The following is a 24,644-nucleotide window of genomic DNA, read 5'->3' as shown; positions in this document are numbered from 1 at the left end:
AGTGTGCAGGCCAAGGCGTGTGCAGACTCCCCAGTGTGCAGAGACAGGATAGTGCAGGCCCAAGATTGTACAGGCCTTGGGCTGTGCAGCCCAGCAGTGTTCAGGCCCAGGAGTGTGCAAAATCAGGATTATACAGGCCCAGGTGTGTTCAGGCTAAACATTGTGCATGTCTTGGAGTGTGCAGGCCTATGAGTGTGCAATCCAGGTGTGTGCGGGCCCAACAGTGTGCAAGCCTAGGCCAGAGAAGGCCCATGCAGGGAAGGCCCAGGAGTGTACAGATCCAGGAGTGTGCAGGCCCAGGAGTGTGCATGCCCAGGAGTGTGCAGGCACAGGAGGGAGCAGGCCGAGGAGTGTGCAGTGCCAGGTGTGTGCAGGCACAAGTGGGAGCAGGCCCAGTAGTGTGAAGGCCCAAGAATGTGCAGGTCCTGGAGAGGGCCGGCCGAATAGGGGGCAGGCCCAGGAGAGGGAAGGCCCAGGAGTTTGCAGGCTCTGGAATGTGCACACGAGGATTTGTGCGGACCCAGGAGAGGGCAGGCCCAGGAGTGAGCAGACAGAGGAGTGTACAGGCCCAGGAGTGTGCAGGACCAGGAGTGTGCAGACACTGGAGTGTGCAGAGACAGGAGTGTGCAGGCCCAGGAGTGTGCCGGCACAGGTGGGAACAGGGCTAGGAGTGTGCAGGCATAGATGGGAGCAGGCCCAGGAGTGTACAAGCCCAGGTTTATGCAGGTCCAAGTGTGCGCAGGTCCAGGAGTGTGAAGGCCCAGGTGTCTGCTGTCCCAGGAGTGTGCAGGTCCTGAAGTTTGCAGGCCCAGGAGTGTACAAGCCCAGGTTCATGCAGGCCCGAGTGTTCGCAGGTCCAGGAGTATGAAGGCCCAGGTGTCTGCTGTCCCAGGAGTGTGCAGGTCCTGAAGATTGCAGGCCCAGGAGTGTGCAGACAAAGGTGTGTGCAGGCCAAGGAGGGTGTAGGTCCTGGAGTGTACAGGCCCAGGAGTGTGCAGGCCAAGGCGTGTGCAGACTCCGCAGTGTGCAGAGACAGGATTGTGCAGGCCCAAGATTGTACAGGCCTTGGGCTGTGCAGCCCAGCAGTGTTCAGGCCCAGGAGTGTGCAAAATCAGGATTATACAGGCCCAGGTGTGTTCAGGCTAAACATTGTGCATGTCTTGGAGTGTGCAGGCCTATGAGTGTGCAATCCAGGTGTGTGCGGGCCCAACAGTGTGCAAGCCTAGGCCAGAGAAGGCCCATGCAGGGAAGGCCCAGGAGTGTACAGATCCAGGAGTGTGCAGGCCCAGGAGTGTGCATGCCCAGGAGTGTGCAGGCACAGGAGGGAGCAGGCCGAGGAGTGTGCAGTGCCAGGTGTGTGCAGGCACAAGTGGGAGCAGGCCCAGTAGTGTGAAGGCCCAAGAATGTGCAGGTCCTGGAGAGGGCCGGCCGAATAGGGGGCAGGCCCAGGAGAGGGAAGGCCCAGGAGTTTGCAGGCTCTGGAATGTGCACACGAGGATTTGTGCGGACCCAGGAGAGGGCAGGCCCAGGAGTGAGCAGACAGAGGAGTGTACAGGCCCAGGAGTGTGCAGGACCAGGAGTGTGCAGACACTGGAGTGTGCAGAGACAAGAGTGTGCAGGCCCAGGAGTGTGCCGGCACAGGTGGGAACAGGGCTAGGAGTGTGCAGGCATAGATGGGAGCAGGCCCAGGCTTGTACAAGCCCAGGTTTATGCAGGTCCTAGTGTGCGCAGGTCCAGGAGTATGAAGGCCAAGGTGTCTGCTGTCCCAGGAGTGTGCAGGTCCTGAAGTTTGCAGGCCCAGGAGTGTACAAGCCCAGGTTCATGCAGGCCCGAGTGTTCGCAGGTCCAGGAGTATGAAGGCCCAGGTGTCTGCTGTCCCAGGCGTGTGCAGGTCCTGAAGATTGCAGGCCCAGGAGTGTGCAGACAAAGGTGTGTGCAGGCCAAGGAGGGTGTAGGTCCTGGAGTGTACAGGCCCAGGAGTGTGCAGGCCAAGGCGTGTGCAGACTCCGCAGTGTGCAGAGACAGGATTGTGCAGGCCCAAGATTGTACAGGCCTTGGGCTGTGCAGCCCAGCAGTGTTCAGGCCCAGGAGTGTGCAAAATCAGGATTATACAGGCCCAGGTGTGTTCAGGCTAAACATTGTGCATGTCTTGGAGTGTGCAGGCCTATGAGTGTGCAATCCAGGTGTGTGCGGGCCCAACAGTGTGCAAGCCTAGGCCAGAGAAGGCCCATGCAGGGAAGGCCCAGGAGTGTACAGATCCAGGAGTGTGCAGGCCCAGGAGTGTGCATGCCCAGGAGTGTGCAGGCACAGGAGGGAGCAGGCCGAGGAGTGTGCAGTGCCAGGTGTGTGCAGGCACAAGTGGGAGCAGGCCCAGTAGTGTGAAGGCCCAAGAATGTGCAGGTCCTGGAGAGGGCCGGCCGAATAGGGGGCAGGCCCAGGAGAGGGAAGGCCCAGGAGTTTGCAGGCTCTGGAATGTGCACACGAGGATTTGTGCGGACCCAGGAGAGGGCAGGCCCAGGAGTGAGCAGACAGAGGAGTGTACAGGCCCAGGAGTGTGCAGGACCAGGAGTGTGCAGACACTGGAGTGTGCAGAGACAGGAGTGTGCAGGCCCAGGAGTGTGCCGGCACAGGTGGGAACAGGGCTAGGAGTGTGCAGGCATAGATGGGAGCAGGCCCAGGAGTGTACAAGCCCAGGTTTATGCAGGTCCAAGTGTGCGCAGGTCCAGGAGTGTGAAGGCCCAGGTGTCTGCTGTCCCAGGAGTGTGCAGGTCCTGAAGTTTGCAGGCCCAGGAGTGTACAAGCCCAGGTTGATGCAGGCCCGAGTGTTCGCAGGTCCAGGAGTATGAAGGCCCAGGTGTCTGCTGTCCCAGGAGTGTGCAGGTCCTGAAGATTGCAGGCCCAGGAGTGTGCAGACAAAGGTGTGTGCAGGCCAAGGAGGGTGTAGGTCCTGGAGTGTACAGGCCCAGGAGTGTGCAGGCCAAGGCGTGTGCAGACTCCGCAGTGTGCAGAGACAGGATTGTGCAGGCCCAAGATTGTACAGGCCTTGGGCTGTGCAGCCCAGCAGTGTTCAGGCCCAGGAGTGTGCAAAATCAGGATTATACAGGCCCAGGTGTGTTCAGGCTAAACATTGTGCATGTCTTGGAGTGTGCAGGCCTATGAGTGTGCAATCCAGGTGTGTGCGGGCCCAACAGTGTGCAAGCCTAGGCCAGAGAAGGCCCATGCAGGGAAGGCCCAGGAGTGTACAGATCCAGGAGTGTGCAGGCCCAGGAGTGTGCATGCCCAGGAGTGTGCAGGCACAGGAGGGAGCAGGCCGAGGAGTGTGCAGTGCCAGGTGTGTGCAGGCACAAGTGGGAGCAGGCCCAGTAGTGTGAAGGCCCAAGAATGTGCAGGTCCTGGAGAGGGCCGGCCGAATAGGGGGCAGGCCCAGGAGAGGGAAGGCCCAGGAGTTTGCAGGCTCTGGAATGTGCACACGAGGATTTGTGCGGACCCAGGAGAGGGCAGGCCCAGGAGTGAGCAGACAGAGGAGTGTACAGGCCCAGGAGTGTGCAGGACCAGGAGTGTGCAGACACTGGAGTGTGCAGAGACAGGAGTGTGCAGGCCCAGGAGTGTGCCGGCACAGGTGGGAACAGGGCTAGGAGTGTGCAGGCATAGATGGGAGCAGGCCCAGGCGTGTACAAGCCCAGGTTTAGGCAGGTCCTAGTGTGCGCAGGTCCAGGAGTATGAAGGCCCAGGTGTCTGCTGTCCCAGGAGTGTGCAGGTCCTAAAGTTTGCAGGCCCAGGAGTGTACAAGCCCAGGTTGATGCAGGCCCGAGTGTTCGCAGGTCCAGGAGTATGAAGGCCCAGGTGTCTGCTGTCCCAGGAGTGTGCAGGTCCTGAAGATTGCAGGCCCAGGAGTGTGCAGACAAAGGTGTGTGCAGGCCAAGGAGGGTGTAGGTCCTGGAGTGTACAGGCCCAGGAGTGTGCAGGCCAAGGCGTGTGCAGACTTCGCAGTGTGCAGAGACAGGATTGTGCAGGCCCAAGATTGTACAGGCCTTGGGCTGTGCAGCCCAGCAGTGTTCAGGCCCAGGAGTGTGCAAAATCAGGATTATACAGGCCCAGGTGTGTTCAGGCTAAACATTGTGCATGTCTTGGAGTGTGCAGGCCTATGAGTGTGCAATCCAGGTGTGTGCGGGCCCAACAGTGTGCAAGCATAGGCCGGAGAAGGCCCATGCAGGGAAGGCCCAGGAGTGTACAGATCCAGGAGTGTGCAGGCCCAGGAGTGTGCATGCCCAGGAGTGTGCAGGCACAGGAGGGAGCAGGCCGAGGAGTGTGCAGTGCCAGGTGTGTGCAGGCACAAGTGGGAGCAGGCCCAGTAGTGTGAAGGCCCAAGAAAGTGCAGGTCCTGGAGAGGGCCGGCCGAATAGGGGGCAGGCCCAGGAGAGGGAAGGCCCAGGAGTTTGCAGGCTCTGGAATGTGCACACGAGGATTTGTGCGGACCCAGGAGAGGGCAGGCCCAGGAGTGAGCAGACAGAGGAGTGTACAGGCCCAGGAGTGTGCAGGACCAGGAGTGTGCAGACACTGGAGTGTGCAGAGACAGGAGTGTGCAGGCCCAGGAGTGTGCCGGCACAGGTGGGAACAGGGCTAGGAGTGTGCAGGCATAGATGGGAGCAGGCCCAGGAGTGTACAAGCGCAGGTTTATGCAGGTCCAAGTGTGCGCAGGTCCAGGAGTGTGAAGGCCCAGGTGTCTGCTGTCCCAGGAGTGTGCAGGTCCTGAAGTTTGCAGGCCCAGGAGTGTACAAGCCCAGGTTCATGCAGGCCCGAGTGTTCGCAGGTCCAGGAGTATGAAGGCCCAGGTGTCTGCTGTCCCAGGAGTGTGCAGGTCCTGAAGATTGCAGGCCCAGGAGTGTGCAGACAAAGGTGTGTGCAGGCCAAGGAGGGTGTAGGTCCTGGAGTGTACAGGCCCAGGAGTGTGCAGGCCAAGGCGTGTGCAGACTCCGCAGTGTGCAGAGACAGGATTGTGCAGGCCCAAGATTGTACAGGCCTTGGGCTGTGCAGCCCAGCAGTGTTCAGGCCCAGGAGTGTGCAAAATCAGGATTATACAGGCCCAGGTGTGTTCAGGCTAAACATTGTGCATGTCTTGGAGTGTGCAGGCCTATGAGTGTGCAATCCAGGTGTGTGCGGGCCCAACAGTGTGCAAGCCTAGGCCAGAGAAAGCCCATGCAGGGAAGGCCCAGGAGTGTACAGATCCAGGAGTGTGCAGGCCCAGGAGTGTGCATGCCCAGGAGTGTGCAGGCACAGGAGGGAGCAGGCCGAGGAGTGTGCAGTGCCAGGTGTGTGCAGGCACAAGTGGGAGCAGGCCCAGTAGTGTGAAGGTCCAAGAATGTGCAGGTCCTGGAGAGGGCCGGCCGAATAGGGGGCAGGCCCAGGAGAGGGAAGGCCCAGGAGTTTGCAGGCTCTGGAATGTGCACACGAGGATTTGTGCGGACCCAGGAGAGGGCAGGCCCAGGAGTGAGCAGACAGAGGAGTGTACAGGCCCAGGAGTGTGCAGGACCAGGAGTGTGCAGACACTGGAGTGTGCAGAGACAGGAGTGTGCAGGCCCAGGAGTGTGCCGGCACAGGTGGGAACAGGGCTAGGAGTGTGCAGGCATAGATGGGAGCAGGCCCAGGAGTGTACAAGCCCAGGTTTATGCAGGTCCAAGTGTGCGCACGTCCAGGAGTATGAAGGCCCAGGTGTCTGCTGTCCCAGGAATGTGCAGGTCCTGAAGTTTGCAGGCCCAGGAGTGTGCTGACACAGTAGGGATCAGTCACAGGAGTGTGCAGGTCCAGGAGTGTGCCGGCCCAGGTGTGTGCAGGCCCAACATTGTGCAGTCCCAGGAGTGTGCAGGCCCAGGTATGTGCAGGCCCAGGCCATGGCAGGCCCAGGAGGGTACAGACCCTGGAGTGTGCAGACCCAGGAGTATGCATGCCCAGGGCTGTGAGGCCCAGCATTTTTCAGGCCCTGGAGTGTACAGAATCAGGTGTATACAGGCCAAGGTGTGTTAATGCCCAAGATTGTGCAGGTCCTGTTGTGTGCAGACCCATGAGTGTGCAGTTCGGGCAGTGTGCAGGCCCAGTAGTGTTCAGGCCCAGGAGTGTGCAAAATCAGGATTATACAGGTCCAGGTGTGTTCAGGCTCAAGATTGTGCATGTCCTGGAGTGTGCAGGCCCATGAGTGTGCAATCCAGGAGTGTGCAGGCCCAGTAGTGTGGAAGCCAGGGCCAGAGAAGGCCCATGCCAGGGAAGGCCCAGGAGTGTACAGATCCAGGAGTGTGCAGGCCCAGGAGTGTGCATGCCCAGGAGTGTCCAGAGGAGGGGTTTGAGGCCGTGGTGGGATGTACTTCACAGGCATAAATAGCGTAAAGAGCATAAAACTACATGATAGTGATGGTCGGACAGCATGGGAATGCACTTAATGTTCCTGAAATGCACAATTTAAAAGGGAAAAAAATCTGTATTTTATTAAAGGAGGTGGAAAATTGAAAAATATAGGATGCCATAAATGATGTAAAACAAATAACCTAAACTAAAGAAAAACAAAACAAAAGCAAATTCAGGGGTAGGGAAGTCAACTTCGGGTAGGGGAGGGGATTTATGGTGGGATTTTGGAGAAGGTGTAGGAGGGTGCAGAGGGGCACAGCCCTAGTGGGTGATGATGCCTAAAATGGTTCTCCACTGCCCAGCGGCCCAGGTGCAGGTGCAGGAACTGCAGGCTTCTCAGGAGCAGCAAGATCAGCAGGAGCAGCAGGCTCTTCAGGAGTGGCAAGATCAGCAGGAGCTGCAGGCTCTTCAGGAGTGGCAAGATCAGCAGGAGCTGCAGGCTCTTCAGGAGTGGCAAGATCAGCAGGAGCGGCAGGCTCTTCAGGAGCTGCAGGCTCTTCAGGATCGGCTAGATCAGCAGGAACGGCAGGTTCTTCAGGAGTGGCTAGATCAGCAGGAATGGCGGGCTCTTCAGGAGTGTCTAGATCAGCAGGAACGGCAGGCGCTTCAGGAGCGGCGGGCTCTTCAGGAATGGCAGGCTCTTCAGGAGCCGTGGGCTCTTCAGGAGCGGCTAGATCAGCAGGAGAGGCAGGCTCTTCAGGAGAGGCAGGCTCTTCAGGAGCGGCTAGATCAGCAGGAGCGGCAGGCTCTTCAGGAGCAGCGGGCTCTTCAGGAGCGGCTAGATCAGCAGGAACGGCGGGCTCTTCAGGAGCAGCTAGATCAGCAGGAATGGCAGGCTCTTCATATGCAGTTGGAGCAGCAGGATCTTCATGTTCAGCAGGAGCAGCTGGAGGGAGTTCGCGTTCTCCTGCTGGACCCTGGTGGTCCTGTTTTTGTTCTCTGGCGTCTTCCCCTGCCCCTGCCTGCTCTGGACCTGTAACTGTTGGATGTGGAGAGAGCTTTAAGTCTAGTGGTTGTGCTCAGGCACAACCTGGAAAAAGGTACCCACATGGCTCCCTTTCCACGTGCCTTTTCAAGGACAGAAATCTTCCCAGAGCTTTGCAGACAGCTCCCACCGAGCAAGTGCCCACAGGCACTTGTTCTGTGACTGAATTCTTCCAGACAGGTGGTCTGAGGCCCGTCTTTGTTCTGGTCCCAACAGCAGACTTTGGGAATGCCTCCCTGTGTGGCCCAGCCCTCTGCCCTCCCTCACCTACACACCCGCACCGGCCCTGCCCTTCTCACCTTTGGGCTGTGCTTCGGGGGGCTCCTGGCCCTCTACCTGAATCCCCGGGTGGTGGGCCCGGTGCTCCAGGTCAGAGCCGGGGGTGCTGAGCTGCCCCTCAGCCCTGGGCAAGATCCTGGGGAGAGACCTGGGCGACGTCTGGGCAGGAGGCCGTGGTGGTGGGGAGCCCTTCATACCCAGACTCTTCCGGAGCCTGTGCTGGCCTTCCACAGTGTGGCACACCAGCCCCTCACTTGGGGAGCTGGCATGAGTGTCCTGGTTCCCCGGATCCTGCGGTGTCTGGCTCTGCAATGACAGTGACCGGCAGCCGGCCCGGCCCGCAGGTCTCAGAGCCCTGCCTGGCCAGGACCACTCCTGCTTCTGCCCCACTCGACCGTCTGCTGCCTGATCAGACTGGGACCTTGGTCATCTCAGTCACCCGGGAGGCAAGAGACACACCCTAGGGCATGGGCGCCACCTCGGGCAGCAGGGCCCTGCCCCGGTTCTCCACATCCCAGCCAGCCCGCTTGGACCCAGGTTGGTGACGTGATCGGCCCCCCAGGCCTCTGACCCTTCCTCAGCCTGCTCTTGCTTGAGGCAGGACCCCCCCAACATGACTGCCCCACCGCCACCAGTCAGGAAGGGGCTGTGGGGCCACCCGGGTGGGGTCTGAGTGGTGGCCTGGCCTGGGCGGGCCTGCCCTGGGCCTCCCTGTGTTACCTTTCGGTCCCTCTGGCCAAAAGGCCAGAGGCGCCTGGGGTGAGACCCGACCCACTGTCGGCACTGTTGGCAAAGGCCGTTGCTGCGGGCTTTCCGGGGGCCGCGACCTCGGGATCTTGGGATGCAACAAAACATGTCTGAGCTGAGCTGAGTTCACCAGCCAAGTAGGTTGAGAAGTGTCCTTCTCTACACAGCGGGTGCCTGGTGACCTGGGTCCCAAGTTCTGTTGGGCTCTGTTGCCAGGGAAGTGAGGTCACTTCCTGGGGTCCCCTTCCCCAAGCTTCCTCCTTACACAAAGCTCCCCAAGGGCCTCTCTGGGCTGCTGATGGCTCACTTCCCACCCCATGCCATGTCCACCCAGTGACACCAACACGGCCCCTCCTATAGCCCTGGGGAGGCCTGGATGCAGCCAGGGTCACAGCTCTGATGACACAGCTGGCTTCAGACCCAGCTCCCCCGCCAGCAGTGCTGTCACCCTGGACAAGCCACCTGCTTCTCAGGGTCTCCCCAATCCCCCATCGGCGCAGTGGGGATCATTCTGGACCCGGCTTCCTAGGAAAGCCATCATGTCTCTAGAACCACAAACACCTACTGCACCTGTCACCTCTGCGGGCTGGCATCACAGGGAGCTCATGCACAGACTCAGCAAAGGAAGGGCCCCACAGAGGGCTGGTGTGCAGGCCAAGGAGTGTGCAGGCCCAGGACTGTGCAGACGAGGCATTGTGTGGGCCCAGGAGAGGGCAGGCCTAGGAGTGTGCAGGGACAGAAGTGTGCAGGCCCAGGAGTGTGCAGGGCCAGTAGTGTTCAGGCCCCGGAGAGTGCAGGAAAGGTGAGGGCCATCACAGGAGAGGGCAGGGCCAAATGGGGCAGGCCAAGGAGTGTGCAGGACAAGGAGTTTGTAGGCCGAGGAGTATGCGGTCACAGGAGTGAGCAGGCCCAGGTGTGTGCAGTCCTTGGAGTGTGCAGGCCCAGGAGAGGGCATGCCCTGGAATGTGCAGGCCCAGGAGTGTGTAGGTACAGGAGGGAGCAGGCCCAGGAGTTTGCAGACGAAGGAGTGTGTAGGGACAGATGCGAGCAGGCCCTGGAGTGTGCAGCGCCAGGAGTGTGCTGGTCCATGAGAGGGTCGGCCGAAGTGGGGGCTGGCCCGGGATAGGGCATGGCCAGGGGTGTGTAGGTCAAGACTGTGCTTGCCCAGGATTATACAGTCCCAGGAGTGAGCATGTACAGGAGTGTGCAGGCCCAGGAGTGTAGAAGCCCAGGTTTGTGCAGGCCCAGGTGTGCGCAGGTCCAGGAGCATGCAGGCCCAGGTGTGTGCAGTCCCAGGAGAGTGCAGGCCCTGGAGAGGACAGGCCCTCGAATGTGCAGGCCCAGGAGTGTGCAGGCCAAGCAGTGAGCACCCCCAGGAGTGTGTAGGCCCAGGAGTGTACAGGCCCAGGAGTGTGCAGCCCCAGGCGTGTGCAGACTCCGGAGTGTGCAGACACAGGGGTGTGCAGGCCCAGGACTGTACAGGTTAGGGCTGTGCAGGCCTAGCAGTGTCCAGGCCCAGGAGTGTGCAAAATCAGGAGTATACAGGCCCAGGTGTGTTCAGGCTCAAGATTGTGCATGTCCTGGAGTGTGCAGGCCCATGAGTGTGCAATCCAGGAGTGTGCGGGCCCAGTAGTGTGCAAGCCAGGGCCAGAGAAGGCCCATACCAGGGAAGGCCCAGGAGTGTACATATCCAGGGGTGTGCAGGCCCATGAGTGTGCAGGCCCAGAGTGTGCACTCGAGGGATTGTGCGGGCCCAGGAGAGGGCAGGCCCAGCAGTGTGCAGGCCCAGGAGTGTGCAGACACAGGAGGGATCAGTCACAGGAGTGTGCAGATCCAGGAGTATACAGGCCCAGGTGTGTGCAGGCCCAACCTTGTGCAGGCCCAGGAATGTGCAGACAGAGGAGTGTACAGGCCAAGGAGGGTGCAGGCCCAGGCCAGGGCAGGCCTAAGAGGGTACAGACCCTGGAGTGTGCAGGCCCAGGAGTATGCATGCCCAGGGCTGTGAGTCCCAGCAGTGTTCAGGCCCAGGAGTGTGCAGAATCAGGAGTATACAGGCCCAGGTGTGTTCAGGCTCAAGATTGTGCCTGTCCTGGAGTGTGCAGGCCCATGAGTGTGCAATCAAGGAGTGTGCGGGTCCAGTAGTGTGCAAGCCCAGGCCAGAGAAGGCCCATGCCAGGGAAGGCCCAGGAGTGTACAGATCCAGGATTGTGCTGGCCCAGGAGTGTGCATGCGCAGGACTGTGCACGCACAAGAGGGAGCAGGCCGAGGAGGGTGCAGTCCCAGGTGTGTGCAGGCACAAGTGGGAGCAGGCCCAGTAGTGTGAAGGCCCAAGAATGTGCAGGTCCTGGAGAGGGCCGGCCGAATAGGGGGCAGGCCCAGGAGAGGGAAGGCCCAGGAGTTTGCAGGCTCTGGAATGTGCACACGAGGATTTGTGCGGACCCAGGAGAGGGCAGGCCCAGGAGTGAGCAGACAGAGGAGTGTACAGGCCCAGGAGTGTGCAGGACCAGGAGTGTGCAGACACTGGAGTGTGCAGAGACAGGAGTGTGCAGGCCCAGGAGTGTGCCGGCACAGGTGGGAACAGGGCTAGGAGTGTGCAGGCATAGATGGGAGCAGGCCCAGGAGTGTACAAGCCCAGGTTTATGCAGGTCCAAGTGTGCGCAGGTCCAGGAGTATGAAGGCCCAGGTGTCTGCTGTCCCAGGAGTGTGCAGGTCCTGAAGTTTGCAGGCCCAGGAGTGTACAAGCCCAGGTTCACGCAGGCCCGAGTGTTCGCAGGTCCAGGAGTATGAAGGCCCAGGTGTCTGCTGTCCCAGGAGTGTGCAGGTCCTGAAGATTGCAGGCCCAGGAGTGTGCAGACAAAGGTGTGTGCAGGCCAAGGAGGGTGTAGGTCCTGGAGTGTACAGGCCCAGGAGTGTGCAGGCCAAGGTGTGTGCAGACTCCGCAGTGTGCAGAGACAGGATTGTGCAGGCCCAAGATTGTACAGGCCTTGGGCTGTGCAGCCCAGCAGTGTTCAGGCCCAGGAGTGTGCAAAATCAGGATTATACAGGCCCAGGTGTGTTCAGGCTAAACATTGTGCATGTCTTGGAGTGTGCAGGCCTATGAGTGTGCAATCTAGGTGTGTGCGGGCCCAACAGTGTGCAAGCCTAGGCCAGAGAAGGCCCATGCACGGAAGGCCCAGGAGTGTACAGATCGAGGAGTGTGCAGGCCCAGGAGTGTGCATGCCCAGGAGTGTGCAGGCACAGGAGGGAGCAGGCCGAGGAGTGTGCAGTGCCAGGTGTGTGCAGGCACAAGTGGGTGCAGGCCCAGTAGTGTACAAGCCCAGGTTTATGCAGGTCCAAGTGTGCGCAGGTCCAGGAGTGTGAAGGCCTAGGTGTCTGCTGTCCCAGGAGTGTGCAGGTCCTGAAGTTTGCAGGCCCAGGAGTGTACAAGCCCAGGTTCATGCAGGCCCGAGTGTTCGCAGGTCCAGGAGTATGAAGGCCCAGATGTCTGTTGTCCCAGAAATGTGCAGGTCCTGAAGATTGCAGGCCCAGGAGTGTGCAGACAAAGGTGTGTGCAGGCCAAGGAGGGTGTAGGTCCTGGAGTGTACAGGCCCAGGAGTGTGCAGGCCAAGGCGAGTGCAGACTCCGCAGTGTGCAGAGACAGGATTGCGCAGGCCCAAGATTGTACAGGCCTTGGGCTGTGCAGCCCAGCAGTGTTCAGGCCCAGGAGTGTGCAAAATCAGGATTATACAGGCCCAGGTGTGTTCAGGCTAAACATTGTGCATGTCTTGGAGTGTGCAGGCCTATGAGTGTGCAATCCAGGTGTGTGCGGGCCCAACAGTGTGCAAGCCTAGGCCAGAGAAGGCCCATGCAGGGAAGGCCCAGGAGTGTACAGATCCAGGAGTGTGCAGGCCCAGGAGTGTGCATGCCCAGGAGTGTGCAGGCACAGGAGGGAGCAGGCCGAGGAGTGTGCAGTGCCAGGTGTGTGCAGGCACAAGTGGGAGCAGGCCCAGTAGTGTGAAGGCCCAAGAATGTGCAGGTCCTGGAGAGGGCCGGCCGAATAGGGGGCAGGCCCAGGAGAGGGAAGGCCCAGGAGTTTGCAGGCTCTGGAATGTGCACACGAGGATTTGTGCGGACCCAGGGGAGGGCAGGCCCAGGAGTGAGCAGACAGAGGAGTGTACAGGCCCAGGAGTGTGCAGGACCAGGAGTGTGCAGACACTGGAGTGTGCAGAGACAGGAGTGTGCAGGCCCAGGAGTGTGCCGGCACAGGTGGGAACAGGGCTAGGAGTGTGCAGGCATAGATAGGAGCAGGCCCAGGAGTGTACAAGCCCAGGTTTATGCAGGTCCAAGTGTGCGCAGGTCCAGGAGTATGAAGGCCCAGGTGTCTGCTGTCCCAGGAGTGTGCAGGTCCTGAAGTTTGCAGGCCCAGGAGTGTACAAGCCCAGGTTCATGCAGGCCCGAGGGTTCGCAGGTCCAGGAGTATGAAGGCCCAGGTGTCTGCTGTCCCAGGAGTGTGCAGGTCCTGAAGTTTGCAGGCCCAGGAGTGTACAAGCCCAGGTTCATGCAGGCCCGAGTGTTCGCAGGTCCAGGAGTATGAAGGCCCAGGTGTCTGCTGTCCCAGGAGTGTGCAGGTCCTGAAGATTGCAGGCCCAGGAGTGTGCAGACAAAGGTGTGTGTAGGCCAAGGAGGGTGTAGGTCCTGGAGTGTACAGGCCCAGGAGTGTGCAGGCCAAGGTGTGTGCAGACTCCGCAGTGTGCAGAGACAGGATTGTGCAGGCCCAAGATTGTACAGGCCTTGGGCTGTGCAGCCCAGCACTTTTGAGGCCCAGGAGTGTGCAAAATCAGGATTATACAGGCCCAGGTGTGTTCAGGCTAAACATTGTGCATGTCTTGGAGTGTGCAGGCCTATGAGTGTTCAATCCAGGTGTGTGGGGGCCCAACAGTGTGCAAGCCTAGGCCAGAGAAGGCCCATGCAGGGAAGGCCCAGGAGTGTACAGATCCAGGAGTGTGCAGGCCCAGGAGTGTGCATGCCCAGGAGTGTGCAGGCACAGGAGGGAGCAGGCCGAGGAGTGTGCAGTGCCAGGTGTGTGCAGGCACAAGTGGGAGCAGGCCCAGTAGTGTGAAGGCCCAAGAATGTGCAGGTCCTGGAGAGGGCCGGCCGAATAGGGGGCAGGCCCAGGAGAGGGAAGGCCCAGGAGTTTGCAGGCTCTGGAATGTGCACACGAGGATTTGTGCGGACCCAGGAGAGGGCAGGCCCAGGAGTGAGCAGACAGAGGAGTGTACAGGCCCAGGAGTGTGCAGGACCAGGAGTGTGCAGACACTGGAGTGTGCAGAGACAGGAGTGTGCAGGCCCAGGAGTGTGCCGGCACAGGTGGGAACAGGGCTAGGAGTGTGCAGGCATAGATGGGAGCAGGCCCAGGAGTGTACAAGCGCAGGTTTATGCAGGTCCAAGTGTGCGCAGGTCCAGGAGTGTGAAGGCCCAGGTGTCTGCTGTCCCAGGAGTGTGCAGGTCCTGAAGTTTGCAGGCCCAGGAGTGTGCTGACACAGTAGGGATCAGTCACAGGAGTGTGCAGGTCCAGGAGTGTGCCGGCCCAGGTGTGTGCAGGCCCAACATTGTGCAGTCCCAGGAGTGTGCAGGCCCAGGTATGTGCAGGCCCAGGCCATGGCAGGCCCAGGAGGGTACAGACCCTGGAGTGTGCAGACCCAGGAGTATGCATGCCCAGGGCTGTGAGGCCCAGCATTTTTCAGGCCCTGGAGTGTACAGAATCAGGTGTATACAGGCCAAGGTGTGTTAATGCCCAAGATTGTGCAGGTCCTGTTGTGTGCAGACCCATGAGTGTGCAGTTCGAGCAGTGTGCAGGCCCAGTAGTGTTCAGGCCCAGGAGTGTGCAAAATCAGGAGTATACAAGTCCAGGTGTGTTCAGGCTCAAGATTGTGCATGTCCTGGAGTGTGCAGGCCCATGAGTGTGCAATCCAGGAGTGTGCAGGCCCAGTAGTGTGCAAGCCAGGGCCAGAGAAGGCCCATGCCAGGGAAGGCCCAGGAGTGTACAGATCCAGGAGTGTGCAGGCCCAGGAGTGTGCATGCCCAGGAGTGTCCAGAGGAGGGGTTTGAGGCCGTGGTGGGATGTACTTCACAGGCATAAATAGCGTAAAGAGCATAAAACTACATGATAGTGATGGTCGGACAGCATGGGAATGCACTTAATGTTCCTGAAATGCACAATTTAAAAGGGAAAAAAATCTGTATTTTATTAAAGGAGGTGGAAAATTGAAAAATATAGGATGCCATAAATGATGTAAAACAAATAACCTAAACTAAAGAAAAACAAAACAAAAGCAAATTCAGGGGTAGGGAAGTCAACTTCGGGTAGGGGAGGGGATTTATGGTGGGATTTTGGAGAAGGTGTAGGAGGGTGCAGAGGGGCACAGCCCTAGTGGGTGATGATGCCTAAAATGGTTCTCCACTGCCCAGCGGCCCAGGTGCAGGTGCAGGAACTGCAGGCTTCTCAGGAGCAGCAAGATCAGCAGGAGCAGCAGGCTCTTCAGGAGTGGCAAGATCAGCAGGAGCTGCAGGCTCTTCAGGAGTGGCAAGATCAGCAGGAGCTGCAGGCTCTTCAGGAGTGGCAAGATCAGCAGGAGCGGCAGGCTCTTCAGGAGCTGCAGGCTCTTCAGGATCGGCTAGATCAGCAGGAACGGCAGGTTCTTCAGGAGCGGCTAGATCAGCAGGAATGGCGGGCTCTTCAGGAGTGTCTAGATCAGCAGGAACGGCAGGCGCTTCAGGAGCGGCGGGCTCTTCAGGAATGGCAGGCTCTTCAGGAGCCGTGGGCTCTTCAGGAGCGGCTAGATCAGCAGGAGCGGCAGGCTCTTCAGGAGAGGCAGGCTCTTCAGGAGCGGCTAGATCAGCAGGAGCGGCAGGCTCTTCAGGAGCAGCGGGCTCTTCAGGAGCGGCTAGATCAGCAGGAACGGCGGGCTCTTCAGGAGCAGCTAGATCAGCAGGAATGGCAGGCTCTTCATATGCAGTTGGAGCAGCAGGATCTTCATGTTCAGCAGGAGCAGCTGGAGGGAGTTCGCGTTCTCCTGCTGGACCCTGGTGGTCCTGTTTTTGTTCTCTGGCGTCTTCCCCTGCCCCTGCCTGCTCTGGACCTGTAACTGTTGGATGTGGAGAGAGCTTTAAGTCTAGTGGTTGTGCTCAGGCACAACCTGGAAAAAGGTACCCACATGGCTCCCTTTCCACGTGCCTTTTCAAGGACAGAAATCTTCCCAGAGCTTTGCAGACAGCTCCCACCGAGCAAGTGCCCACAGGCACTTGTTCTGTGACTGAATTCTTCCAGACAGGTGGTCTGAGGCCCGTCTTTGTTCTGGTCCCAACAGCAGACTTTGGGAATGCCTCCCTGTGTGGCCCAGCCCTCTGCCCTCCCTCACCTACACACCCGCACCGGCCCTGCCCTTCTCACCTTTGGGCTGTGCTTCGGGGGGCTCCTGGCCCTCTACCTGAATCCCCGGGTGGTGGGCCCGGTGCTCCAGGTCAGAGCCGGGGGTGCTGAGCTGCCCCTCAGCCCTGGGCAAGATCCTGGGGAGAGACCTGGGCGACGTCTGGGCAGGAGGCCGTGGTGGTGGGGAGCCCTTCATACCCAGACTCTTCCGGAGCCTGTGCTGGCCTTCCACAGTGTGGCACACCAGCCCCTCACTTGGGGAGCTGGCATGAGTGTCCTGGTTCCCCGGATCCTGCGGTGTCTGGCTCTGCAATGACAGTGACCGGCAGCCGGCCCGGCCCGCAGGTCTCAGAGCCCTGCCTGGCCAGGACCACTCCTGCTTCTGCCCCACTCGACCGTCTGCTGCCTGATCAGACTGGGACCTTGGTCATCTCAGTCACCCGGGAGGCAAGAGACACACCCTAGGGCATGGGCGCCACCTCGGGCAGCAGGGCCCTGCCCCGGTTCTCCACATCCCAGCCAGCCCGCTTGGACCCAGGTTGGTGACGTGATCGGCCCCCCAGGCCTCTGACCCTTCCTCAGCCTGCTCTTGCTTGAGGCAGGACCCCCCCAACATGACTGCCCCACCGCCACCAGTCAGGAAGGGGCTGTGGGGCCACCCGGGTGGGGTCTGAGTGGTGGCCTGGCCTGGGCGGGCCTGCCCTGGGCCTCCCTGTGTTACCTTTCGGTCCCTCTGGCCAAAAGGCCAGAGGCGCCTGGGGTGAGACCCGACCCACTGTCGGCACTGTTGGCAAAGGCCGTTGCTGCGGGCTTTCCGGGGGCCGCGACCTCGGGATCTTGGGATGCAACAAAACATGTCTGAGCTGAGCTGAGTTCACCAGCCAAGTAGGTTGAGAAGTGTCCTTCTCTACACAGCGGGTGCCTGGTGACCTGGGTCCCAAGTTCTGTTGGGCTCTGTTGCCAGGGAAGTGAGGTCACTTCCTGGGGTCCCCTTCCCCAAGCTTCCTCCTTACACAAAGCTCCCCAAGGGCCTCTCTGGGCTGCTGATGGCTCACTTCCCACCCCATGCCATGTCCACCCAGTGACACCAACACGGCCCCTCCTATAGCCCTGGGGAGGCCTGGATGCAGCCAGGGTCACAGCTCTGATGACACAGCTGGCTTCAGACCCAGCTCCCCCGCCAGCAGTGCTGTCACCCTGGACAAGCCACCTGCTTCTCAGGGTCTCCCCAATCCCCCATCGGCGCAGTGGGGATCATTCTGGACCCGGCTTCCTAGGAGAGCCATCATGTCTCTAGAACCACAAACACCTACTGCACCTGTCACCTCTGCGGGCTGGCATCACAGGGAGCTCATGCACAGACTCAGCAAAGGAAGGGCCCCACAGAGGGCTGGTGTGCAGGCCAAGGAGTGTGCAGGCCCAGGACTGTGCAGACGAGGCATTGTGTGGGCCCAGGAGAGGGCAGGCCTAGGAGTGTGCAGGGACAGAAGTGTGCAGGCCCAGGAGTGTGCAGGGCCAGTAGTGTTCAGGCCCCGGAGAGTGCAGGAAAGGTGAGGGCCATCACAGGAGAGGGCAGGGCCAAATGGGGCAGGCCAAGGAGTGTGCAGGACAAGGAGTTTGTAGGCCGAGGAGTATGCGGTCACAGGAGTGAGCAGGCCCAGGTGTGTGCAGTCCTTGGAGTGTGCAGGCCCAGGAGAGGGCATGCCCTGGAATGTGCAGGCCCAGGAGTGTGTAGGTACAGGAGGGAGCAGGCCCAGGAGTTTGCAGACGAAGGAGTGTGTAGGGACAGATGCGAGCAGGCCCTGGAGTGTGCAGCGCCAGGAGTGTGCTGGTCCATGAGAGGGTCGGCCGAAGTGGGGGCTGGCCCGGGATAGGGCATGGCCAGGGGTGTGTAGGTCAAGACTGTGCTTGCCCAGGATTATACAGTCCCAGGAGTGAGCATGTACAGGAGTGTGCAGGCCCAGGAGTGTAGAAGCCCAGGTTTGTGCAGGCCCAGGTGTGCGCAGGTCCAGGAGCATGCAGGCCCAGGTGTGTGCAGTCCCAGGAGAGTGCAGGCCCTGGAGAGGACAGGCCCTCGAATGTGCAGGCCCAGGAGTGTGCAGGCCAAGCAGTGAGCACCCCCAGGAGTGTGTAGGCCCAGGAGTGTACAGGCCCAGGAGTGTGCAGCCCCAGGCGTGTGCAGACTCCGGAGTGTGCAGACACAGGGGTGTGCAGGCCCAGGACTGTACAGGTTAGGGCTGTGCAGGCCTAGCAGTGTCCAGGCCCAGGAGTGTGCAAAATCAGGAGTATACAGGCCCAGGTGTGTTCAGGCTCAAGATTGTGCATGTCCTGGAGTGTGCAGGCCCATGAGTGTGCAATCCAGGAGTGTGCGGGCCCAGTAGTGTGCAAGCCAGGGCCAGAGAAGGCCCATACCAGGGAAGGCCCAGGAGTGTACATATCCAGGGGTGTGCAGGCCCATGAGTGTGCAGGCCCAGAGTGTGCACTCGAGGGATTGTGCGGGCCCAGGAGAGGGCAGGCCCAGCAGTGTGCAGGCCCAGGAGTGTGCAGACACAGGAGGGATCAGTCACAGGAGTGTGCAGATCCAGGAGTATACAGGCCCAGGTGTGTGCAGGCCCAACCTTGTGCAGGCCCAGGAATGTGCAGACAGAGGAGTGTACAGGCCAAGGAGGGTGCAGGCCCAGGCCAGGGCAGGCCTAAGAGGGTACAGACCCTGGAGTGTGCAGGCCCAGGAGTATGCATGCCCAGGGCTGTGAGTCCCAGCAGTGTTCAGGCCCAGGAGTGTGCAGAATCAGGAGTATACAGGCCCAGGTGTGTTCAGGCTCAAGATTGTGCCTGTCCTGGAGTGTGCAGGCCCATGAGTGTGCAATCAAGGAGTGTGCGGGTCCAGTAGTGTGCAAGCCCAGGCCAGAGAAGGCCCATGCCAGGGAAGGCCCAGGAGTGTACAGATCCAGGATTGTGCTGGCCCAGGAGTGTGCATGCGCAGGACTGTGCACGCACAAGAGGGAGCAGGCCGAGGAGGGTGCAGTCCCAGGTGTGTGCAGGCACAAGTGGGAGCAGGCCCAGTAGTGTGAAGGCCCAAGAATGTGCAGGTCCTGGAGAGGGCCGGCCGAATAGGGGGCAGGCCCAGGAGAGGGAAGGCCCAGGAGTTTGCAGGCTCTGGAATGTGCACACGAGGATTTGTGCGGACCCAGGAGAGGGCAGGCCCAGGAGTGAGCAGACAGAGGAGTGTACAGGCCCAGGAGTGTGCAGGACCAGGAGTGTGCAGACACTGGAGTGTGCAGAGACAGGAGTGTGCAGGCCCAGGAGTGTGCCGGCACAGGTGGGAACAGGGCTAGGAGTGTGCAGGCATAGATGGGAGCAGGCCCAGGAGTGTACAAGCCCAGGTTTATGCAGGTCCAAGTGTGCGCAGGTCCAGGAGTATGAAGGCCCAGGTGTCTGCTGTCCCAGGAGTGTGCAGGTCCTGAAGTTTGCAGGCCCAGGAGTGTACAAGCCCAGGTTCACGCAGGCCCGAGTGTTCGCAGGTCCAGGAGTATGAAGGCCCAGGTGTCTGCTGTCCCAGGAGTGTGCAGGTCCTGAAGATTGCAGGCCCAGGAGTGTGCAGACAAAGGTGTGTGCAGGCCAAGGAGGGTGTAGGTCCTGGAGTGTACAGGCCCAGGAGTGTGCAGGCCAAGGTGTGTGCAGACTCCGCAGTGTGCAGAGACAGGATTGTGCAGGCCCAAGATTGTACAGGCCTTGGGCTGTGCAGCCCAGCAGTGTTCAGGCCCAGGAGTGTGCAAAATCAGGATTATACAGGCCCAGGTGTGTTCAGGCTAAACATTGTGCATGTCTTGGAGTGTGCAGGCCTATGAGTGTGCAATCTAGGTGTGTGCGGGCCCAACAGTGTGCAAGCCTAGGCCAGAGAAGGCCCATGCACGGAAGGCCCAGGAGTGTACAGATCGAGGAGTGTGCAGGCCCAGGAGTGTGCATGCCCAGGAGTGTGCAGGCACAGGAGGGAGCAGGCCGAGGAGTGTGCAGTGCCAGGTGTGTGCAGGCACAAGTGGGTGCAGGCCCAGTAGTGTACAAGCCCAGGTTTATGCAGGTCCAAGTGTGCGCAGGTCCAGGAGTGTGAAGGCCTAGGTGTCTGCTGTCCCAGGAGTGTGCAGGTCCTGAAGTTTGCAGGCCCAGGAGTGTACAAGCCCAGGTTCATGCAGGCCCGAGTGTTCGCAGGTCCAGGAGTATGAAGGCCCAGATGTCTGCTGTCCCAGAAATGTGCAGGTCCTGAAGATTGCAGGCCCAGGAGTGTGCAGACAAAGGTGTGTGCAGGCCAAGGAGGGTGTAGGTCCTGGAGTGTACAGGCCCAGGAGTGTGCAGGCCAAGGCGAGTGCAGACTCCGCAGTGTGCAGAGACAGGATTGCGCAGGCCCAAGATTGTACAGGCCTTGGGCTGTGCAGCCCAGCAGTGTTCAGGCCCAGGAGTGTGCAAAATCAGGATTATACAGGCCCAGGTGTGTTCAGGCTAAACATTGTGCATGTCTTGGAGTGTGCAGGCCTATGAGTGTGCAATCCAGGTGTGTGCGGGCCCAACAGTGTGCAAGCCTAGGCCAGAGAAGGCCCATGCAGGGAAGGCCCAGGAGTGTACAGATCCAGGAGTGTGCAGGCCCAGGAGTGTGCATGCCCAGGAGTGTGCAGGCACAGGAGGGAGCAGGCCGAGGAGTGTGCAGTGCCAGGTGTGTGCAGGCACAAGTGGGAGCAGGCCCAGTAGTGTGAAGGCCCAAGAATGTGCAGGTCCTGGAGAGGGCCGGCCGAATAGGGGGCAGGCCCAGGAGAGGGAAGGCCCAGGAGTTTGCAGGCTCTGGAATGTGCACACGAGGATTTGTGCGGACCCAGGGGAGGGCAGGCCCAGGAGTGAGCAGACAGAGGAGTGTACAGGCCCAGGAGTGTGCAGGACCAGGAGTGTGCAGACACTGGAGTGTGCAGAGACAGGAGTGTGCAGGCCCAGGAGTGTGCCGGCACAGGTGGGAACAGGGCTAGGAGTGTGCAGGCATAGATAGGAGCAGGCCCAGGAGTGTACAAGCCCAGGTTTATGCAGGTCCAAGTGTGCGCAGGTCCAGGAGTATGAAGGCCCAGGTGTCTGCTGTCCCAGGAGTGTGCAGGTCCTGAAGTTTGCAGGCCCAGGAGTGTACAAGCCCAGGTTCATGCAGGCCCGAGGGTTCGCAGGTCCAGGAGTATGAAGGCCCAGGTGTCTGCTGTCCCAGGAGTGTGCAGGTCCTGAAGTTTGCAGGCCCAGGAGTGTACAAGCCCAGGTTCATGCAGGCCCGAGTGTTCGCAGGTCCAGGAGTATGAAGGCCCAGGTGTCTGCTGTCCCAGGAGTGTGCAGGTCCTGAAGATTGCAGGCCCAGGAGTGTGCAGACAAAGGTGTGTGTAGGCCAAGGAGGGTGTAGGTCCTGGAGTGTACAGGCCCAGGAGTGTGCAGGCCAAGGTGTGTGCAGACTCCGCAGTGTGCAGAGACAGGATTGTGCAGGCCCAAGATTGTACAGGCCTTGGGCTGTGCAGCCCAGCACTTTTGAGGCCCAGGAGTGTGCAAAATCAGGATTATACAGGCCCAGGTGTGTTCAGGCTAAACATTGTGCATGTCTTGGAGTGTGCAGGCCTATGAGTGTTCAATCCAGGTGTGTGGGGGCCCAACAGTGTGCAAGCCTAGGCCAGAGAAGGCCCATGCAGGGAAGGCCCAGGAGTGTACAGATCCAGGAGTGTGCAGGCCCAGGAGTGTGCATGCCCAGGAGTGTGCAGGCACAGGAGGGAGCAGGCCGAGGAGTGTGCAGTGCCAGGTGTGTGCAGGCACAAGTGGGAGCAGGCCCAGTAGTGTGAAGGCCCAAGAATGTGCAGGTCCTGGAGAGGGCCGGCCGAATAGGGGGCAGGCCCAGGAGAGGGAAGGCCCAGGAGTTTGCAGGCTCTGGAATGTGCACACGAGGATTTGTGCGGACCCAGGAGAGGGCAGGCCCAGGAGTGAGCAGACAGAGGAGTGTACAGGCCCAGGAGTGTGCAGGACCAGGAGTGTGCAGACACTGGAGTGTGCAGAGACAGGAGTGTGCAGGCCCAGGAGTGTGCCGGCACAGGTGGGAACAGGGCTAGGAGTGTGCAGGCATAGATGGGAGCAGGCCCAGGAGTGTACAAGCGCAGGTTTATGCAGGTCCAAGTGTGCGCAGGTCCAGGAGTGTGAAGGCCCAGGTGTCTGCTGTCCCAGGAGTGTGCAGGTCCTGAAGTTTGCAGGCCCAGGAGTGTGCTGACACAGTAGGGATCAGTCACAGGAGTGTGCAGGTCCAGGAGTGTGCCGGCCCAGGTGTGTGCAGGCCCAACATTGTGCAGTCCCAGGAGTGTGCAGGCCCAGGTATGTGCAGGCCCAGGCCATGGCAGGCCCAGGAGGGTACAGACCCTGGAGTGTGCAGACCCAGGAGTATGCATGCCCAGGGCTGTGAGGCCCAGCATTTTTCAGGCCCTGGAGTGTACAGAATCAGGTGTATACAGGCCAAGGTGTGTTAATGCCCAAGATTGTGCAGGTCCTGTTGTGTGCAGACCCATGAGTGTGCAGTTCGAGCAGTGTGCAGGCCCAGTAGTGTTCAGGCCCAGGAGTGTGCAAAATCAGGAGTATACAGGTCCAGGTGTGTTCAGGCTCAAGATTGTGCATGTCCTGGAGTGTGCAGGCCCATGAGTGTGCAATCCAGGAGTGTGCAGGCCCAGTAGTGTGCAAGCCAGGGCCAGAGAAGGCCCATGCCAGGGAAGGCCCAGGAGTGTACAGATCCAGGAGTGTGCAGGCCCAGGAGTGTGCATGCCCAGGAGTGTCCAGAGGAGGGGTTTGAGGCCGTGGTGGGATGTACTTCACAGGCATAAATAGCGTAAAGAGCATAAAACTACATGATAGTGATGGTCGGACAGCATGGGAATGCACTTAATGTTCCTGAAATGCACAATTTAAAAGGGAAAAAAATCTGTATTTTATTAAAGGAGGTGGAAAATTGAAAAATATAGGATGCCATAAATGATGTAAAACAAATAACCTAAACTAAAGAAAAACAAAACAAAAGCAAATTCAGGGGTAGGGAAGTCAACTTCGGGTAGGGGAGGGGATTTATGGTGGGATTTTGGAGAAGGTGTAGGAGGGTGCAGAGGGGCACAGCCCTAGTGGGTGATGATGCCTAAAATGGTTCTCCACTGCCCAGCGGCCCAGGTGCAGGTGCAGGAACTGCAGGCTTCTCAGGAGCAGCAAGATCAGCAGGAGCAGCAGGCTCTTCAGGAGTGGCAAGATCAGCAGGAGCTGCAGGCTCTTCAGGAGTGGCAAGATCAGCAGGAGCTGCAGGCTCTTCAGGAGTGGCAAGATCAGCAGGAGCGGCAGGCTCTTCAGGAGCTGCAGGCTCTTCAGGATCGGCTAGATCAGCAGGAACGGCAGGTTCTTCAGGAGCGGCTAGATCAGCAGGAATGGCGGGCTCTTCAGGAGTGTCTAGATCAGCAGGAACGGCAGGCGCTTCAGGAGCGGCGGGCTCTTCAGGAATGGCAGGCTCTTCAGGAGCCGTGGGCTCTTCAGGAGCGGCTAGATCAGCAGGAGCGGCAGGCTCTTCAGGAGAGGCAGGCTCTTCAGGAGCGGCTAGATCAGCAGGAGCGGCAGGCTCTTCAGGAGCAGCGGGCTCTTCAGGAGCGGCTAGATCAGCAGGAACGGCGGGCTCTTCAGGAGCAGCTAGATCAGCAGGAATGGCAGGCTCTTCATATGCAGTTGGAGCAGCAGGATCTTCATGTTCAGCAGGAGCAGCTGGAGGGAGTTCGCGTTCTCCTGCTGGACCCTGGTGGTCCTGTTTTTGTTCTCTGGCGTCTTCCCCTGCCCCTGCCTGCTCTGGACCTGTAACTGTTGGATGTGGAGAGAGCTTTAAGTCTAGTGGTTGTGCTCAGGCACAACCTGGAAAAAGGTACCCACATGGCTCCCTTTCCACGTGCCTTTTCAAGGACAGAAATCTTCCCAGAGCTTTGCAGACAGCTCCCACCGAGCAAGTGCCCACAGGCACTTGTTCTGTGACTGAATTCTTCCAGACAGGTGGTCTGAGGCCCGTCTTTGTTCTGGTCCCAACAGCAGACTTTGGGAATGCCTCCCTGTGTGGCCCAGCCCTCTGCCCTCCCTCACCTACACACCCGCACCGGCCCTGCCCTTCTCACCTTTGGGCTGTGCTTCGGGGGGCTCCTGGCCCTCTACCTGAATCCCCGGGTGGTGGGCCCGGTGCTCCAGGTCAGAGCCGGGGGTGCTGAGCTGCCCCTCAGCCCTGGGCAAGATCCTGGGGAGAGACCTGGGCGACGTCTGGGCAGGAGGCCGTGGTGGTGGGGAGCCCTTCATACCCAGACTCTTCCGGAGCCTGTGCTGGCCTTCCACAGTGTGGCACACCAGCCCCTCACTTGGGGAGCTGGCATGAGTGTCCTGGTTCCCCGGATCCTGCGGTGTCTGGCTCTGCAATGACAGTGACCGGCAGCCGGCCCGGCCCGCAGGTCTCAGAGCCCTGCCTGGCCAGGACCACTCCTGCTTCTGCCCCACTCGACCGTCTGCTGCCTGATCAGACTGGGACCTTGGTCATCTCAGTCACCCGGGAGGCAAGAGACACACCCTAGGGCATGGGCGCCACCTCGGGCAGCAGGGCCCTGCCCCGGTTCTCCACATCCCAGCCAGCCCGCTTGGACCCAGGTTGGTGACGTGATCGGCCCCCCAGGCCTCTGACCCTTCCTCAGCCTGCTCTTGCTTGAGGCAGGACCCCCCCAACATGACTGCCCCACCGCCACCAGTCAGGAAGGGGCTGTGGGGCCACCCGGGTGGGGTCTG

General features: G+C 60.1%; 5 protein-coding genes across 5 annotated transcripts in view; all 5 read left to right on the top strand.

Moving 5' to 3' along the window:
• The window catches only part of LOC140690623 (uncharacterized), a 66,321-nt gene extending 51,078 nt beyond the window's left edge, over window positions 1-15,243 (top strand). Inside the window, exons 13-15 of the mRNA XM_072952498.1 lie at window positions 6,699-6,925; window positions 6,998-7,087; window positions 15,028-15,243. The gene's annotated coding sequence lies outside the window, so the exon portion shown is untranslated. The remainder of the gene's footprint in view (window positions 1-6,698; window positions 6,926-6,997; window positions 7,088-15,027) is intronic.
• Window positions 77-1,453, top strand: LOC140690644 (uncharacterized). The gene is made up of 2 exons (XM_072952529.1): window positions 77-764; window positions 877-1,453. The coding sequence occupies exons 1-2, from the start codon at window positions 167-169 to the stop codon at window positions 1,179-1,181; spliced, it is 903 nt and encodes a 300-aa protein (XP_072808630.1). The 5' UTR covers window positions 77-166; the 3' UTR covers window positions 1,182-1,453.
• LOC140690645 (uncharacterized) lies at window positions 1,878-3,431 on the top strand. The gene is made up of 2 exons (XM_072952530.1): window positions 1,878-2,742; window positions 2,855-3,431. Exons 1-2 carry the CDS (start codon window positions 2,145-2,147, stop codon window positions 3,157-3,159), a joined length of 903 nt encoding a protein of 300 aa, XP_072808631.1. The 5' UTR covers window positions 1,878-2,144; the 3' UTR covers window positions 3,160-3,431.
• A 776-nt stretch (window positions 15,244-16,019) lies between the features above and the next one.
• Window positions 16,020-23,945, top strand: LOC140690646 (uncharacterized). The gene is made up of 2 exons (XM_072952531.1): window positions 16,020-16,353; window positions 23,011-23,945. The coding sequence occupies exons 1-2, from the start codon at window positions 16,284-16,286 to the stop codon at window positions 23,685-23,687; spliced, it is 747 nt and encodes a 248-aa protein (XP_072808632.1). The 5' UTR covers window positions 16,020-16,283; the 3' UTR covers window positions 23,688-23,945.
• Window positions 23,946-24,165: 220 nt separating this feature from the next.
• LOC140690620 (uncharacterized) overlaps window positions 24,166-24,644 on the top strand; it is a 56,004-nt gene continuing 55,525 nt past the window's right edge. Inside the window, exon 1 of the mRNA XM_072952494.1 lies at window positions 24,166-24,509. Coding sequence (XP_072808595.1) covers window positions 24,440-24,509 — 70 coding nt within the window. The 5' untranslated portion in view covers window positions 24,166-24,439. The remainder of the gene's footprint in view (window positions 24,510-24,644) is intronic.

Source organism: Vicugna pacos, chromosome 31 (assembly GCF_048564905.1).
Source record: "Vicugna pacos chromosome 31, VicPac4, whole genome shotgun sequence".
NCBI lineage: Eukaryota > Metazoa > Chordata > Mammalia > Artiodactyla > Camelidae > Vicugna > Vicugna pacos.
Note: the sequence above shows the minus strand (reverse complement) of the source record. Positions and strands in the feature narration are given on the sequence as shown.

Excerpts from the sequence above, each read along its gene's own strand:
- LOC140690644 (XM_072952529.1), top strand. The coding sequence starts at position 167 with ATGTCTTGGAGTGTGCAGGCCTATGAGTGTGCAATCCAGGTGTGTGCG. Across the intron at positions 765-876 it reads CCAGGAGTGTGAAGGCCCAG|GTGTCTGCTGTCCCAGGAGT; the intron begins GTGTCTGCTGTC and ends ATGAAGGCCCAG.
- LOC140690645 (XM_072952530.1), top strand. The coding sequence starts at position 2,145 with ATGTCTTGGAGTGTGCAGGCCTATGAGTGTGCAATCCAGGTGTGTGCG. Across the intron at positions 2,743-2,854 it reads CCAGGAGTGTGAAGGCCCAG|GTGTCTGCTGTCCCAGGAGT; the intron begins GTGTCTGCTGTC and ends ATGAAGGCCCAG.
- LOC140690646 (XM_072952531.1), top strand. The coding sequence starts at position 16,284 with ATGGGCGCCACCTCGGGCAGCAGGGCCCTGCCCCGGTTCTCCACATCC. Across the intron at positions 16,354-23,010 it reads GCCAGCCCGCTTGGACCCAG|CGGCCCAGGTGCAGGTGCAG; the intron begins GTTGGTGACGTG and ends TCCACTGCCCAG.